At 41.2% G+C, this 17,521-nt stretch overlaps 1 protein-coding gene across 4 annotated transcripts in view; it reads left to right on the top strand.

Annotated features, from left to right (window-relative positions):
- LOC139464893 (wolframin-like) overlaps window positions 1-14,403 on the top strand; it is a 28,595-nt gene extending 14,192 nt beyond the window's left edge. For all 4 annotated transcript variants that reach the window (XM_071246471.1, XM_071246469.1, XM_071246470.1 and 1 more), the window contains 2 exons: window positions 813-952; window positions 5,920-14,403. In XM_071246471.1, coding sequence (XP_071102572.1) covers window positions 813-952; window positions 5,920-7,674 — 1,895 coding nt within the window. In that variant the 3' untranslated portion in view covers window positions 7,675-14,403. The remainder of the gene's footprint in view (window positions 1-812; window positions 953-5,919) is intronic.
- The last annotated feature ends 3,118 nt before the right edge of the window (window positions 14,404-17,521 follow it).

Genomic DNA, 17,521 nt, shown 5'->3' with positions numbered 1-17,521 from the left:
CAGCAGGGCTCCAGATAACCTTTTGAGCAATTGAGTTTTTACTCTGGGGTATCTATTTAAATTAATTGGCCTATATCAGCTGAAACTCAAATGTTTATATTCTTGACCTACATCAGCTGAAACTCCAGTGTTTATATTCTTGGCCTACATCAGCTGAAACTCCAGTATTTATATTCTTGGCCTATATCAGCTGAAACTCCAGTGTTTATATTCTTGGCCTACATCAGCTGAAACTCCAGTGTTTATATTCTTGGCCTATATCAGCTGAAACTCCAGTTTTTATATTCTTGGCCTACATCAGCTGAAACTCCAGTGTTTATATTCTTGGCCTATATCAGCTGAAACTCCAGTATTTATATTCTTGGCCTACATCAGCTGAAACTCCAGTATTTATATTCTTGGCCTACATCAGCTGAAACTCCAGTGTTTATATTCTTGGCCTACATCAGCTGAAACTCCAGTGTTTATATTCTTGGCCTATATCAGCTGAAACTCCAGTTTTTATATTCTTGGCCTACATCAGCTGAAACTCCAGTATTTATATTTTTGGCCTACATCAGCTGAAACTCCAGTATTTATATTCTTGGCCGACATCAGCTGAAACTCCAGTATTTATATTCTTGGCCTACATCAGCTGAAACTCCAGTATTTATATTCTTGGCCTACATCAGCTGAAACTCCAGTATTTTATATTCTTGGCCTACATTAATTATCCCCTTGACCACTGTCATCAGTATCTCATTCTCTTTCTCATCCTGTGCCATTTTCACACCTCAGATGTTCACTATATTCCAAATCCGTTTACTACACAGGTAGGAAAATCGGCAAAGAAATATCTGAGAATGAATTTGTGAAGATGCTTTCGAAGAAAATTCAAGGGACCGTGACCTTGACCACAGAGGAGCTAGCCGACACCAACGTGTCATACGAATCGGCCGGATATGTGACAAAGGTAAGACAATATGACAATTACTTCCGGTACTATAAGTTGGACTAATGGTAGAAAAACGCAAGGATGCACACAATATGACGGTTGTAGCGACCATTTATGGCACTAAGATGAGGTTAAAAATGGTTAGAAATGACCATATATGACAGATAGATCTTAAATACAACAATACAGTCAAGTCCCGTTAATCCGACATTGTTGGTTGCATATGATTATGTCAGATTAATGAGTATGTCGGATTAATTTAATTAGGTAGTATCAACGTTCATGATCGAAAATTGGACAACTACACGATAGATAACGATACGAACATGTAGGAAAATGAAAATTTTGAAACCGGTGCCGCAATACTTAAGAAACCTGCTTTCTTAGTGGCTAATGTCGACTTCCTGTTAATAATTTCATTGGTCGGTCAAAGTTCGCGAAAGGTCGTTCTGACGTGACCTGTAATGGGATGTCCTCAGCAGAAGCGAGAACTTGTATCCGATTTTAATGAGATTGAGGTAATCTAGGCTTGTGATTAATCCTGTTTTGTTTATTTAAAGCAGTAATTGTTTATTGTTAAGCAAGTTTATCTCTGCAGCCGTTGAAATATGCAGCTACTCGCCGACTCGTCTCGCATCAAAACACAGGGCTGTGTACTCGCGGGCAGATGACCACGGAGTACACTGATCACTGTGCCGGATTAACGAGACTGATTAATTAGTGATTTCAGCATTTCGTTGTAGATATTTTGAAAATATCTGGAGATGAGAGAAATATGATATTTCACAAGACACATGGAATATCCTTTTTATTATATACCTTTTATGTAGTTGTCTACCGGAAAATTAAATTATTTCATTACAAATGTCAAACCTTGAAAAGTAAATTAATTGTCCTTACCTAACACACAGGGACGGTTCAAGAGCCCTTGTATTTGCGACTTAAAAAGTAGTTTCGTGTTGCAAAAGTATAAAAACATATTTAGGGTCATGAAAATTGTTTATTATACATTTCTATATGATTTTATACAAAATCCACGTTTGTGTATGGGCTTGACACTTACGATAAAGGGAGACAATTTTAGGGGAGGTAACTCTTGTATGACAATAGTTCCGTCAAAGTGTTATATTCACTGCAGTGAAATATCAAGCATTATGTTCACTGCAATGAAACTATCTCTTTTTTCTGAAAATTCAGTCTTACATGCTAAAGTATATAATAATATACTGATTTGTCACTCTTTGCAAGAGAAAAAAAGACAAAAAATAAACTTCAACATTAAAATAATATTGGCTACTGCGAACCAGATAAACATTTCATGGGCTACAGGAAACTGCACTCCAGCATCTGGAATACCACTTAACAGCACTCAACATTCGGCGTATCAAAAGGGGGTTGGCACCCTCACAAATATATTGTGTAAATAACTTAAAATGTCGTTACTATTGGTTATTGTCTTCATGGATTGCTGTGTACACAGATGGACAACTAACCAAACACCTCAGTGTTGGCTATAAACTTCTGTGAGCATAGAGACACCATACTTGGGATCATTCTTGCTAGGGGGCATGGGTGGCCCAGTCGTCTAAGGCGCCGCAATTTGTGTGCAGAGTTGCGTCCCTTGGGCACGCCAGAAACCTATGATTGTGGGTTCGAATCCCGGTTCGCCCTGATTATGTTTCTAGGTTTGTCAGCACCATACCCATGCTCGCAGGTTTCACCGAAGTGGTAAACGTTTGAGACCTGCATCATTTCTGACTTTCATCCCACATTAAGCTGACATGCCGTGTTATAACTGGAATACTGTTATAAGCGGCGTTAAACCCAACTCACTCACTCACTCATTCTTGCTTAGTTCCAGCCCTATAGGCCTTGCCATCTCAGGGGACATGTTGAAAATGCAAAATGCAATGACAATGGTAAATTGAACAGATTGACGACAGACAACATGCCATTGCATGTGCTCACAGCTTTATCTGTATAACTAGTTGGACATGAGTATCGTCCAATGTGTATATTCCAAGTATTTTTATTGTTAAATTATGTTAAAGTTTTATATATACAGTCAAACCTCATTGTGCCAAACTCATGGGGACCAGAAAAACAGTTCTAGTTATCCGGGACTCAAGACATCGGGAACACTTTTTGTTAATTTGGATACTTGGGACTCCCAATTGAGTTCGAGACAACCAGGGGTTCGACATATCAAGTTCGACATAATGAGGTTTGACTGTACAGTATATGACTGTAGAAAAGCCGTTCTCATAGGTAGGCCGAGGTATTAACTTGGTCCTTGAAATCTGTATCAGACTGTTATAAGTGGTAGATAAGCCCTACCCCCAACCTTAAACTACGTCTCGTCATGGTCTGACATCGGAAATAGAATATCAACAATCCGTTTTGAATTACGCAAAATAATCCTGTCGTTGCACCATCTGTTATAAAAAGTGTTTAAATGTATATCTGGATATGTTTGTAATTTACGTAATCTACTTTCATTCAATAATATTTACATTAATTTCGGTGTCACTCCAGTACTTACAACTTCAATTTGCTCTGTTCCATAAGGTCCGCTCTACCAACTCACCGATATTTACAGCAACCACGCTCATATCACCGCTATTGACACCTATAAATGCTCCTTAGTTGACAGAAAATGGATACATATATCATAACTGCCGTACTCTGACTCGTTATAAGTAATATTTGTTGTAATTTGACAATTAAATGTCAACATATTGTTTCTGCAATGGAATAACAGGTGTATGTATTGTGTGTATCAGGCTATAGAAGTGTGTTTAGGGGTAGAAACTAATATTTTTAGTCCAGTAGTCCTTACAATGACAATCTCATGAAAATCAGACCTCAGTTCTCGCTACCGCTAAACAAAGATCTGAAGACATCCCATTACGAGTCACGTCAGAACGACCATTCTTCCGACCAATCAGAGAATCGCTTACCAGATTATGAAAGTAACCGTCGGAATGTGATTTCTATTCATGCAACCTCGAAAACTTTAACTCCGAACGATAGTTACGGGTTTAACAACTGAATCCATACAATCTAGACCATCTATTAGCCATACCAGAATGTTCTTTTGTTCAGGTTTCAAATTTGTAATCGAGTGTTTGTCAAACTATGTTTCGAAGTGTAGTCACCAATTTGAAATTAGTGCCGTAAAGCACGAGAAAGCTGCTTTCTGATTGGTCATTCCATTGGTCGGTCAATTTCGCGCAAGGTCGGTCTGACGTGACCCGTAATGGGATGTCCTCAGATCTTTGTTTAGCGGTAGCGAGAACTAAGATCTGATTTTAATGAGATTGTTACAATGATAACATATAGCAAAACCCTTATAAATGGCCAATTTGTACTGGTCCTTATGATATCTTAACTATTGGGCAGTTCCGCAAGGCTGAATTGTTTATACATGTACCTGTCTCCAGGGATGAGTCAGAGTGTCATGGTGACACTGTTGCACACGGGGAGCAACGCTGAGTCAGCACACCTGTCACAACACTACATGTGTGCTCAGTAAATGACACAAAAATCAACTTGATAATGCTGAGTTCCATATTTTTATGACAGTTTGATTGAATGTTTGTGGAGCGATCCTATTCAGGTGGCACCAGGTGGAATTCATGAACAGTTGACCAATATAATACTGCATCATCTCATTGACATTTATGGTGTCATTAATGGTCATATATGGTTGTTTTGACATCTTGGTGTCATACATGGTCATTTTTAACATCTAACCTCATTTTGTTGTCGTACAATGTTGTTTTTAACATCTTATTGTCGTCCATGGGCTTTTTGTACATCTTAGTGTCAAACATGGTTGTTTTTAACCTCCTCTTATTGTCATCCATGGGCTTTTTTAACATCTTCATGACGTATGAGGTCGTGTTTACCTTGTCTTTTTGCCATACGTGCTCGTCTTTAACATCTTCGTGTGATATATGGTCGTTTTTAACCTTCTCTTAGTGTCATAATTTGTCGTTTTTAACCTCATCTTAATGTCATATATGGTCGTTCTAACCTCATCTTAGTGTCATAAATGGTCATTTTAACCTCATCTTAGTGTCATATGGTTGTTTTAACCTCATCTTAGTGTCATAAATGGTTATTTTAACCTCATCTTAATGTCATGTATGGTCGTTTTAACCTTCTCTTAGTGTCATATATGGTTCTAACCTCATCTTAGTGTCATAAATGGTCATTTTAACCTCATCTTAGTGTCATATATGGATGATTTAACCTCATCTTAGTGTCATATGTGGTCGTTTTAACCTTATCTTAGTGTTGTCACAATGTTGTTTACATGTTAGTATTCATGTTTTACCCTTTCCATGGCCAATTATTTATCTATGAGTCGGGGGCACGGGTGGCCAAGTCGTCTAATGCGCCGCGATTCACTGTGCAGAGTTGCGTCCCTTGGGCATGTCAGAAACCAATGATTGTGGGTTCGAATCCCGGTTCGCCCCAATTATGTTTCTAGGTTTGTCAGCACCATACCCTTGCTCGTGGGTTTCACCGAAGTAGTAAACGTCCCAGACCTGCATCACTTTGGGCTTTCCTCCCACATTAAGCTGACACGCTGCGATATAACTGTAATACTGTTAAAAGCAGCGTTAAACCTAACTCACTCACTCACACTCATCTATGAGTGTGTAGTGTAAAGTCATTAAATCATGTGTTAATAGGTATCAATGACTGTTGCAAAGAAACTTTGTTTCTTTCTGCACATTCTTTACTGTTGTTTCTTATAACTTTATTTATATGGTATTATGTTGAAAATAGTCCAGAAAATATTCAGGTGAGCTACAAAGCATATTTTGATGAGAGCAAAAACAAATCAAGGAATTCCAAAAACAGGGTTGAATTAGAAAATGTCAAAGGGTATATTATTTCAGGTGGAAAATTAAAAGGTTAATTTATGGCATTGAAAGGAGCATCTGATGAGATGATCATTGTTTGTGTTGCAGATCTACCGCTACCCCCGACAGACCTTTTCTTCCGTGATGGACCAGGCATTGGAATACTCCTCCCAGGAGGGGCTGAACTGGGTTGTGTCCCTCATTCCCACCAATCAGCTGTACGTCCTTGGCCTGCTCTTTGTCTACAGCTTCATCACTCCTGACTTCATGTTCTTCTTCATCCCGCTCTTCATCTTCTACCTCTCCTTCGCTGCCATCATCGTCTGCACCTTGCAGATGTTCTACAAGAAGAAGAAGCAGAACGATGCTGCAACTCTGGCTGGTGTTCTCAAAGAACTCGACGTGACCATAGATCTCGACAAAACAGAGTCTCAGTTCACCTGGAACTCACTCACTCCTTACATCGTCTTCTTTTGCAACCTGCCGCTCGTTATCGCGAGTTTCTCGCTTTGCAACAAATCCTACGTTCCTTGTGCCGAGATTACAGTCATTTCCTTCGTCATGACCGGATTATGTTTCTTCAGCCTCAGCGACCACCATGACAAGCTGACCTTCTTCGCGCTGTTCGCCAACCTGCTGTCCTCACTGCCTGTGTTTCTACACAACTTCCCATCAGTGCCGTTACTTAAACAGATTATCGGGTTCCTCACAGATCCATTCATCGCTTTGGACACTGGTGTGGGTATTACCTTTAATGTCAGTATTCCCTCAGTAGCATATGCAATAATCCCCTTGTTCTTTGTTCGAATGGCCACTCGGAAGTCGTGGGAAGGAACATACCGAGTCCTAATCCCCCATCTTGTCTGTTATTTCTGGTTCAACATCCTGACCTCGACCTTCCCTTTCACCTCCTGGATGGGGCTAGCTCGGGCCACCATTGGCTACATGCTTCTCCCTGTGCTAGTCCCACTCAGCCTCGTCGGAGTTGCTGTGATGTTCATCTTCGTCGTCTACAAAGCCTTCCAGACAGAGATGCTTGGGAAGATCGTTGTGACTGTTGTCCTTCTTGCTGTACCGATTCTCATGACCCAGACCAAGAAAATCTTTGGAAAAAAATTTGATGCCAAGTTTGGAATTGCCAAAAAGGTCATCATGGTTGTGTTTGCCATTCTAGCTTTGGTGCCACTGATTTTTGTCAGAATTCCTGCATGGAAGAAAGAGGTCCCTGTTGAACTGTCGTACGAAAATTACACTTCTTTATGTTTCCGAGAAAAAGTGGTAAATGATGTCCCGCAGCAAATTACTTGCAGCCATCTCATTGGTACAAAAATTACATGGACTGGAACGGTTGAAGGTGTGACCGTTGTAAAAATTGAGAATACAGCCGAAAGCGTCATTGGCACTCTTCCCTCTTTCGTAGCGAAGCCTTTATATTGCATGTATGGGCAGCCATTTCCGCAGTGTGACCGGAAACTGCTCAGTAAGAAGGGTTACAGTTTCTGCGTTATCATGCGTGGACTCGGACATTCATGCCATGTTAAGAACCACAATGTGTACACTTTCGAAATTCTCATGCTTACTGGGGATCAGAACATCAAAATAGAAGCTGGCGATAATTTCAAGGAAACGGTTCTTGCTCTGGAGATCGGGGACATGGTGCAGTATAGAGGGTCACTGACAGATAACCTCGGCGGAACTGTCCCCAAATTAAAACTGTCTTCTTTGAAAGCAACCAATCGCACGCTGCCAATCATGATGCATGTTGACGAGGATGACGACAAGTACATGTCAGCTGTTCAGGAAGCAATTGCCGTCACTTTCAACTTCCTCTGGTTTCCGTTGCTGGAGTTTTCTACCAAGTAACCAAGGCAATAAACTTTTATCAGTAATAAATGGATTGGATATGAACATTTAGTTTATGAGCTTGTAAATGATGTTTTCAATTCGATGCATAATACTTTGACAGATTATCAAAAATGGTTCGGGTTGTGAATAGAATTTGTTAGAATTATTCTAAAAATGTATTGCATGCATAAATCTTTATGATGCTTATGTGCATGTTTGCATATTTACTATGTTTGCTATATTGGGTGATTTGATAATTGTTTTGTCGTGGATGATATCAAAGTAAAAATTAAGAATATTTAAAAAATATTAACATATATAGGGAAAAGTCATTTTATGATCATTTTCACAAGCTTTGAGATTTTTTAAAAAGTATATATTTTGTTTAAATAAATAGTTATTTCTTTGATGTTCAATCCCTATATTATAGCTCCAGGTAAGTTGTGTATTTGTAGAAATACCCTATTCGATGTAATAAGCGCCCAGGGTGCTTTTAAAATTAGAAACAGAAGGCTTGTATTAGAATAAAATTTTGGTGGAAAAAAAACAGAGTTGAAAGATCATAAATTTAGTGGTTTATCCTGACAGCCTGAAATGTTACAAAAGAAAAGTGCATATTAAGGGTGCATATAACACACAAGTGCGTATTATACACAAATAAATAAATCTTGTATATATTGATCAATGGGAAGGGTGTTAATTGGGGTTGTTCACTAGCCAATATATTAGCAAATATCGCTGTGGGCGCTTATTTGAGCGGGGCGATTATTACGTTGAATACGGTATGCAAAATATATCACCACAACCCAATTAATTTTGAGTTGCCTGCATACAAATACTCATGAAAAATGTAAAAAATTAGTAAAGTATTATATTAGCAACACTGTGCGTATTATCCAGTAAGGCCTTTTCAGCTTGCCTACCTGCGTTTCCAAAGGATTCTCATCTGATGATCAATGCAAGCAGCACATATACGTGAACTGACTGAAGTGATTGATGTACTGTAGCTTAGACCTGCGTATCGCTGTTTATGAGACGCTTGGGCCAGCTTTTCTTCATATAACACTCAGAAGTCACTAGAACAGCTTTTTGAGCAGGATTTTTTTAAATAGTTCACTCATTGGTTTAGGATGCCCTTCAGACTGGACCCAAGGCCGTAAATATATTATACCCAACAAAAACTAAAAATAACCAAAATAAAGCCAATACTCAGTCACCTGTCTCCTCACAGCTGAGAGTGGGTTAGACAATCCTAATGTGTGGATTGCTCAATTAGATATATTACATTAGATTACGTGTCAACATATCATGGATTGAACCCTATAACAATAGACAATTCGAATTTTCTGTGCTAGAAATTTTGATTTGTATGACCATTTTTATTAAAAATATAAAAAATTAATGCTTTCTCTCCAATCAAGGATGTATTCTATGAAAAAAATGGAAAAAAGAAATTCAGACATCCTCTCCAAGCAGTGATTTATTTAGGGGCAGTGGGGTAGCCTAGTGGTTAATGCGTTTGCTCGTCACACCAAAGACCCGGGTTCAATTCCCACATGGGTACAAAGTGTGAAGACTACTTCTGGTGTCCCATGCTGTGATATTGCTGGAATATTGGTAAAAGCGACGTAAAACCATACTGACTCACTCCCAGTGATGTATTCCATGCTAATGTCTCAAGGGGGGGTCGGGTAGCCTAGTGGTTAAAGCGTTCGCTCGTCACACCAAAGACCCGGGTTCAATTCCCACAAGGGTACAATATGTAAAGCCCATTTCCGATGTCCTCCGCCGTGATATTGCTGGAATATTGCTAAAAGCGGCATAAAACCAAACTCACTCACTCACTCGCCCACTCACTCACTCACTAAAGCCTGAGTGCAGGTGCTTCCAGTGTGGGACTGGAATCCAGGGCCCACTTGCACAAAGCGATCTTAGCGCTACAGCTATCGTAAACCTATGTAAAAGTGTAGGAGTTAGGATCATCTTTGTGCTGAGATCAATTTGTGCAAGTGGGCCCTGGCCTGACCAAATTGACTCCTAATTTGATAGTTAATATATTTTGTGTTGTGTTGTGTTGTGTTGCGATCGATGTGAAAGCTCAAATCTTTTCTCACCGGACACAATGGTGTTTAATAGTAATCAAAACTTGGTGATTATGTTGTAAAGTCTTTTACTATTGTTCTGGTTCTGTGTTAAGAACTTTTGATACTTTGTTACAGGCGAATGTGGAAAATACTTTCAGTTACTGGAATGACATTAGAATGTTACGAATTGTTCATTGTTATGGTACTTTAACACTATTTACTAGCAAGTCTTTGAATGGCATTTAGAACTGATACACATAAGAGAGAGAATTCATGGATGTCAACTTCTTTATTATGAAGAACACAACATTTCGGAGTATATGCTTACTCCTTCATCAGGTGAATGAAGGAGTAGGCATACACTGATTTACCTGATGAAGGAGTAGGCATACACTGGTTTACCTGATGAAGGAGTAGGCATACACTGGTTTACCTGATGAAGGAGTAGGCATACACTGGTTTACCTGATGGAGTAGGCATACACTGTTGTACCTGATGAAGAACTAGGCATACACTGATTTACCTGATGAAGGAGTAGGCATACACTGTTTTACCTGATGATGGTGTAGGCATACACTGGTTTACCTGATGAAGGAGTAGGCATACACTGGTTTACCTGATGAAGGAGTAGGCATACACTGGTTTACCTGATGAAGGAGTAGGCATACACTGGTTTACCTGATGAAGGAGTAGGCATACACTGATTTACCTGATGAAGGAGTAGGCATACACTGTTTTACCTGATGATGGTGTAGGCATACACTGGTTTACCTGATGAAGGAGTAGGCATACACTGTTGTACCTGATGAAGAACTAGGCATACACTGATTTACCTGATGAAGGAGTAGGCATATACTGTTTTACCTGATGAAGGAGTAGGCATATGCTGATTACCTGATGAAGGACTAGGCATACGCTGTTGTACCTGATGAAGGACTAGGCATACACTGATTTACCTGATGAAGGAGTAGGCATATACTCTGAAACATTGTGTTCCTCATAATACAGATTTTGACATCCATAGATCATCTCTCTTACTATTTACTTGCATGCTGTTAATATGCTGTGATGCATTAGTGTATATTTTGGTCTGATCTGTAATTGATTTGTAAACAAATATTAATATATTGTCAAAGACACATAGCAATATTTTCCTGTACAGTTGGTAAATTTGTGCTTTTGTTTATTTATTGTAATTTAAATACAAAGAGAAGATATTACTTACTATCAAAGATTTAGAGTAAAAATCAAATATGCATTTACTTTGCGCAGGTATATCTGATCTCTTTTGATGTCTGGCATTAGTTAATTGTCACTAAATTCTGTGTGCCCCTCTGTGATATTTTTGTTCTATAACATGTCTGTGTATTCAATATATCATTTTTATAGTTATTATTTAATATTTCAGATTATAAGTTATTTGTATTTTGGGAATGTGTCTTTTTTACATCTATGATTTTATATCTATGCTCTATTGCTCAGGTTGAACCACTTGAAGACACCAGGGTTGTGTTAATTTCCGTATTATCTGATGAAAACAATTCCTTGTTGCTTTTGGATCCTGGTCAGAACAAGACGGTACTTGAAAAAAAGTAGAAAAAGTTGAATGAAAGCTTTTAAAATAACAGATCAAACAAGAACTTTGTCATAATATTTTAAGTCAAACAGCATTTAAGTCCAGTAGTTAAGAAAACATGTATTAAGTACAACTATTAACTACAACTATTGTACAAACATTGTACTACAAGCCTATGACAATAAATCAGTATGATAAGTTATATGGAGAAAGTTTTTTGTGTGAATGAGAACTGAATCAAATTTCTGTCCTCCCCTACAAGAAGCAGGCCCAGGCTGATAATCAGAGTAATATGGGTATAAATACACCCTGTGTGTCGAGGTTGGTAGTTATACTGCTTGTCATGATATTATATACTGATTTGATTACTACTTGACTGTTTAAAGTGTGCAGGACATTTTACCTTGTTTGTTGAATGCCTTGGAGAAGAACTTCTTGAGCTCCTTGTTATGGGATTATGACAGAAATAGCATTACCGGTACTCTATTTACCTTTTCGGGGCGGTCGGGTAGCCCAGTGGTTAAAGCGTTCGCTCGTCACGCCGAAGACCCGGGTTCGATTCCCAACATGGATAAAATGTGTGAAGCCCATTTCTGGTGTCCCCCGCCGTGATATTGCTGGAATATTGCTGAAAGCGGCTTAAAACCATATTCACTCACTCACTATTTACCTTGTCAACTTTAGTTGTTATTTTGTCACATAAACAAATGAACAAATGACTGACAATGTGAAAAGAGTTACCAAAGTACAAAAGAAATAATGAATGGCACATTTCAAACAAGACTCCGAAGATGTATCAGTATCTAATTTTATAGGGGACACAGGTGGCCCAGTTGTCTAAGGTGCCGCAATTCGCTGTGCAGAGTTGCATCCCTTGGGCATGTCAGAAACCTATGATTGTGGGTTCGAATCCCGGTTCACCCCAGTTATGTTTCTAGGTTTCTCAGCACCATACCCGTGCTCGTGGGTTTCACCGAAGTGGTAAACTTCCGAGACCTGCATCACTTCGGGCTTTCCTCCCACATTAAGCTGACACGCCGCGATATAACTGGAATACTGTTAAAAGCGGCGTTAAACCCAACTCGCTCACTCACTCACTCACTCACTCACTCACTCACTCACTCACTCACTCACTCACATAATTTCACTATGGCTTGAAGCATAGCTGTACTTCTGTAATAAATACTTACATGTGAATGGAGGGTGCTACTGGCAGCACATGCTTACCCTTTTCGCAAACACCTGGTGTCATCACTGATTTTCAGTGGTCCATTCATATATTTTCGCAGTAATTTTGGCCTTTATGCCAAATGGAATCTGTTTCGGAAGAAAATCTAAACTGGTTATTCTCTTGTATTCATGTTTCATATTATGTTACATGTATGACAGTATCAACTATACAATGTGCTGATGGTTGTATACAGCCACAGTGCTACAAGTCTAAGTCAGTGCGTGTACTTAAGGCCAAGACAAACTGATTATTTGTTCACAGAGTTGAAGTACAAGAGCTTGGAGTCGGTTTTATTATTTGGTTGAAATGACAAACTGTTCCTGAAAATAGAGACAGAATGTCAATATCCTTCTGAGCTGTGAGGGGGGCACAGCTGGCCCAGTCATCTAAGGCGCCGCGATTCGCTGTGCAGAGTTTCATCCCTTGGACGCCCCAGAAACCTGTGATTGTGGGTTCGAATCCCAGTTCGCTCCAATTATGTTTTTAGGTTTGTCAGCACCACACCTGTGCGCTTTGGTTTCACTGAAGTGGTAAATATCTGAGACCTGCATCACTTCAGGCTTCCTTCCCACATTAAGCTGACATGCCGTGATTTAACTGGAATTCTGTTAAAAGCGGCGTTGAACTCACTCACTCACTGAGCTGTGGTACATACTTAGTATGCTTTCACTTAGGTAGTCGTAATGTGTACGTAGAGTTGCCATCTCTGATCAGAAGGTTGTGGGTGAGGCGAAATGGGGTTTAACATTGCTTTCAAGATTATTGCACTTACATACTAACGTGAAAGCTGTGTCTCTGTGTGTGTGTGGCTGCTTGTACTTGTCCGGACTAATGTCGGTTTTATAGTGCTATCCCACTGAGATACCATGCTGCATTTTAACATGGATACCCCACACAGTCACAGTATTCTGACTCCAAGCCAACCATTCCTTGTTTGAGCCCCATAAAGCTGAGCACCAGATAGGGTAACAACAAGTACCATCATTTTACATCTAGGGAATCCAAGGTCGGAGACGGAGGTCTGTATAAGATATTATCCAAGGTCGGAGACTCCAAGGCAACCATTCCTTGTTTGAGCCCCATAAAGCTGGGCACCAAGCAGAGTAATAACAGGTACCACCTGAGGATTGAACCACAAACCTCCCCAGTGTAGGGGAAACCTTTTTTTTTCATATAATCCCTGGAAAACGATTAGAAGCTACTACTGCAACTGTCATTTTATTAGCACTTTTTAACTTGACTATTGATTGATGTTTGGGGTTTAATTAAGTTTTCTTGACACTAGTTGTGATTGTGTTTTGTAATACACTAAAACCTTATGACCGTAATCCCAAATTAACAGACACATTGTAATTTATTTATTTTGATTCTGATGAACAAGTTATCAGTTGTAGTGGCCTGAGTGACAATTCTTTCACTAAATTTGATATAAAGTCTTTTATAGGTATTCACCTGATGAAGGAGCAAGAAGTAGCTCTGAAACATCATGGCATACAAAGAATAAAAGAAGTTGCTATCCATAAAAAGTATCATGTATTCAAATATGGTATTGATCAACTGTCTTGTAACTCATAGAGTTTTTGTATTCAAGTAATCATGGTAATGTTCCAGAGTGGAAAGAATTGTAAAAAGACTATTTGTTGAGAGTTGGTAGTTTTTTGTGATGAATCTATCGAGAGTGATGATTGTCAAAGCTTTTGGTAATTAGGCTGTCTACTGACAAGTATTCTACTCAAACGTGTACATGTGAATGTACTTAGGTATCGGCTTACAATGTTATACACTTTGCAGCAGTAGCAGACATAGATGCAGTATATTTGTACAACTGGCTTCAAATAAAGGTAGAACCAAAATGACACTCTTTCCTGGATTTGTTTTGTTGGGAGATGCCTCCAGTAGAACACTGTCTTAGGTGGTGGTTCTACAGTTGCCTGTAGTGGAACTCTGTCTTAGGTGGTGGTTCTACAGATGCCTGTAGTGGAACACTGTCTTAGGTGGTGGTTCTACAGTTGCCTGTAGTGGAACTCTGTCTTAGGTGGTGGTTCTACAGATGCCTGTAGTGGAACACTGTCTTAGGTGGTGGTTCTACAGATGCCTGTAGTGGAACACTGTCTTAGGTGGAGGTTCTACAGATGCCTGTAGTGGAACACTGTCTTAGGTGGTGGTGGTTCTACAGATGCCTGTAGTGGAACACTGTCCTGGGTGGTGGTTCTACAGATGCCTGTAGTGGAACACTGTCTAAGGTGGTGGTTCTACAGATGCCTGTAGTGGAACACTGTCCTGGATGGTGGTTCTACAGATGCCTGTAGTGGAACACTGTCTTAGGTGGTGGTTCTACAGATGCCTGTAGTGGAACACTGTCCTGGATGGTGGTTCTACAGATGCCTGTAGTGGAACACTGTCCTGGGTGCAGTATCTACAGATGCCTGTAGTGGAACACTGTCTTAGGTGGTGGTTCTACAGATGGCTGTAGTGGAACACTGTCCTAGGTGGTGGTTCTACAGATGCATGTAGTGGAACACTGCCCTGGGTGGAGGTTCTATAGATGTCTGTAGTGGAACACTGTCTTAGGTGGAGGTTCTACAGATGTCTGTAGTGGAACACTGTCTTAGGTGGTGGTTCTACAGATGCCTGCAGTGGAACACTGTCTTAGGTGGAGGTTCTACAGATGTCTGTAGTGGAACACTGTCTTAGGTGGTGGTTCTACAGATGCCTGTAGTGGAACACTGTCCTGGGTGGAGGTTCTACAGATGCCTGTAGTGGAACACTGTCTTAGGAGGTGGTTCTACAGATGCCTGCAGTGGAACACTCTCCTGGGTGGAGGTTCTATAGATGCCTGTAGTGGAACACTGTCTTAGGAGGTGGTTCTACAGATGCCTGCAGTGGAACACTGTCTTAGGAGGTGGTTCTACAGATGCCTGCAGTGGAACACTCTCCTGGGTGGAGGTTCTACAGATGCCTGTAGTGGAACACTGTCTTAGGAGGTGGTTCTACAGATGCCTGCAGTGGAACACTGTCCTGGGTGGAGGTTCTACAGATGTCTGTAGTGGAATACTGTCTTAGGTGGTGGTTCTACAGATGCCTGCAGTGGAACACTGTCTTAGGTGGAGGTTCTACAGATGTCTGTAGTGGAACACTGTCTTAGGTGGTGGTTCTACAGATGCCTGTAGTGGAACACTGTCCTGGGTGGAGGTTCTACAGATGCCTGTAGTGGAACACTGTCTTAGGAGATGGTTCTACAGATGCCTGCAGTGGAACACTGTCCTGGGTGGAGGTTCTACAGATGCCTGTAGTGGAACACTGTCTTAGGAGGTGGTTCTACAGATGCCTGTAGTGGAACATTGCCCTGGGTGGAGGTTCTATAGATGTCTGTAGTGGAACACTGTCTTAGGTGGAGGTTCTACAGATGCCTGTAGTGGAACACTGTCTTAGGTGGTGGTTCTACAGATGCCTGTAGTGGAACACTGTTCTCGGTGGAGGTTCTACAGATGCCTGTAGTGGAACACTGTTCTCGGTGGAGGTTCTACAGATGCCTGTAGTGGAACACTGTCCTGGGTGGAGGTTCTATAGATGTCTGTAGTGGAACACTGTTCTCGGTGGAGGTTCTACAGATGCCTGTAGTGGAACACTGCCCTGGGTGGAGGTTCTATAGATGCCTGTAGTGGAACACTGCCCTGGGTGGAGGTTCTACAGATGGCTGGAGTGGAACACTGCCCTGGGTGCAGGTTCTACAGATGCCTGTAGTGGAACACTGTCTTAGGTGGTGGTTCTACAGATGGCTGGAGTGGAACACTGTCCTGGGTGCAGGTTCTACAGATGCCTGTAGTGGAACACTGTCTTAGGTGGAGGTTCTACAGATGCCTGCAATGGAACACTGTCTTAGGTGGTGGTTCTACAGATGCCTGCAGTGGAACACTGTCTTAGGTGGTGGTTCTACAGTTGTCTGTAGTGGAACACTGTCTTAGGTGGTGGTTCTACAGATGGCTGTAGTGGAACACTGTCCTGGGTGCAGTATCTACAGATGCATGTAGTGGAACACTGTCCTGGGTGGTGGTTCTACAGATGCCTTCAGTAGAACACTGCCCTGGGTGGAGGTTCTACAGATGCCTGTAGTGGAACACTGTCCTGGGTGGTGCTTCTACAGTTGTCTGTAGTGGAACACTGTCCTGGGTGGTGGTTCTACAGATGCCTGTAGTGGAACACTGTCTTAGGTGGTGGTTCTACAGATGCCTGCAGTGGAACACTGTCTTAGGTGGTGGTTCTACAGATGCCTGTAGTGGAACACTGTCTTAGGTGGTGGTTCTACAGATGCCTGTAGTGGAACACTGTTCTCGGTGGAGGTTCTACAGATGCCTGTAGTGGAACACTGTTCTCGGTGGAGGTTCTACAGATGCCTGTAGTGGAACACTGTCCTGGGTGGAGGTTCTATAGATGTCTGTAGTGGAACACTGTTCTCGGTGGAGGTTCTACAGATGCCTGTAGTGGAACACTGCCCTGGGTGGAGGTTCTACAGATGGCTGGAGTGGAACACTGCCCTGGGTGCAGGTTCTACAGATGCCTGTAGTGGAACACTGTCTTAGGTGGTGGTTCTACAGATGGCTGGAGTGGAACACTGTCCTGGGTGCAGGTTCTACAGATGCCTGTAGTGGAACACTGTCTTAGGTGGAGGTTCTACAGATGCCTGCAATGGAACACTGTCTTAGGTGGTGGTTCTACAGATGCCTGCAGTGGAACACTGTCTTAGGTGGTGGTTCTACAGTTGTCTGTAGTGGAACACTGTCTTAGGTGGTGGTTCTACAGATGGCTGTAGTGGAACACTGTCCTGGGTGCAGTATCTACAGATGCATGTAGTGGAACACTATCCTGGGTGGTGGTTCTACAGATGCCTTCAGTAGAACACTGCCCTGGGTGGAGGTTCTACAGATGCCTGTAGTGGAACACTGTCCTGGGTGGTGGTTCTACAGTTGTCTGTAG

Source organism: Haliotis cracherodii, unplaced genomic scaffold (assembly GCF_022045235.1).
Source record: "Haliotis cracherodii isolate W230 unplaced genomic scaffold, xgHalCrac1.p SCAF_17, whole genome shotgun sequence".
Classification (NCBI taxonomy): Eukaryota; Metazoa; Mollusca; class Gastropoda; order Lepetellida; family Haliotidae; genus Haliotis; species Haliotis cracherodii.
Note: the sequence above shows the minus strand (reverse complement) of the source record. Positions and strands in the feature narration are given on the sequence as shown.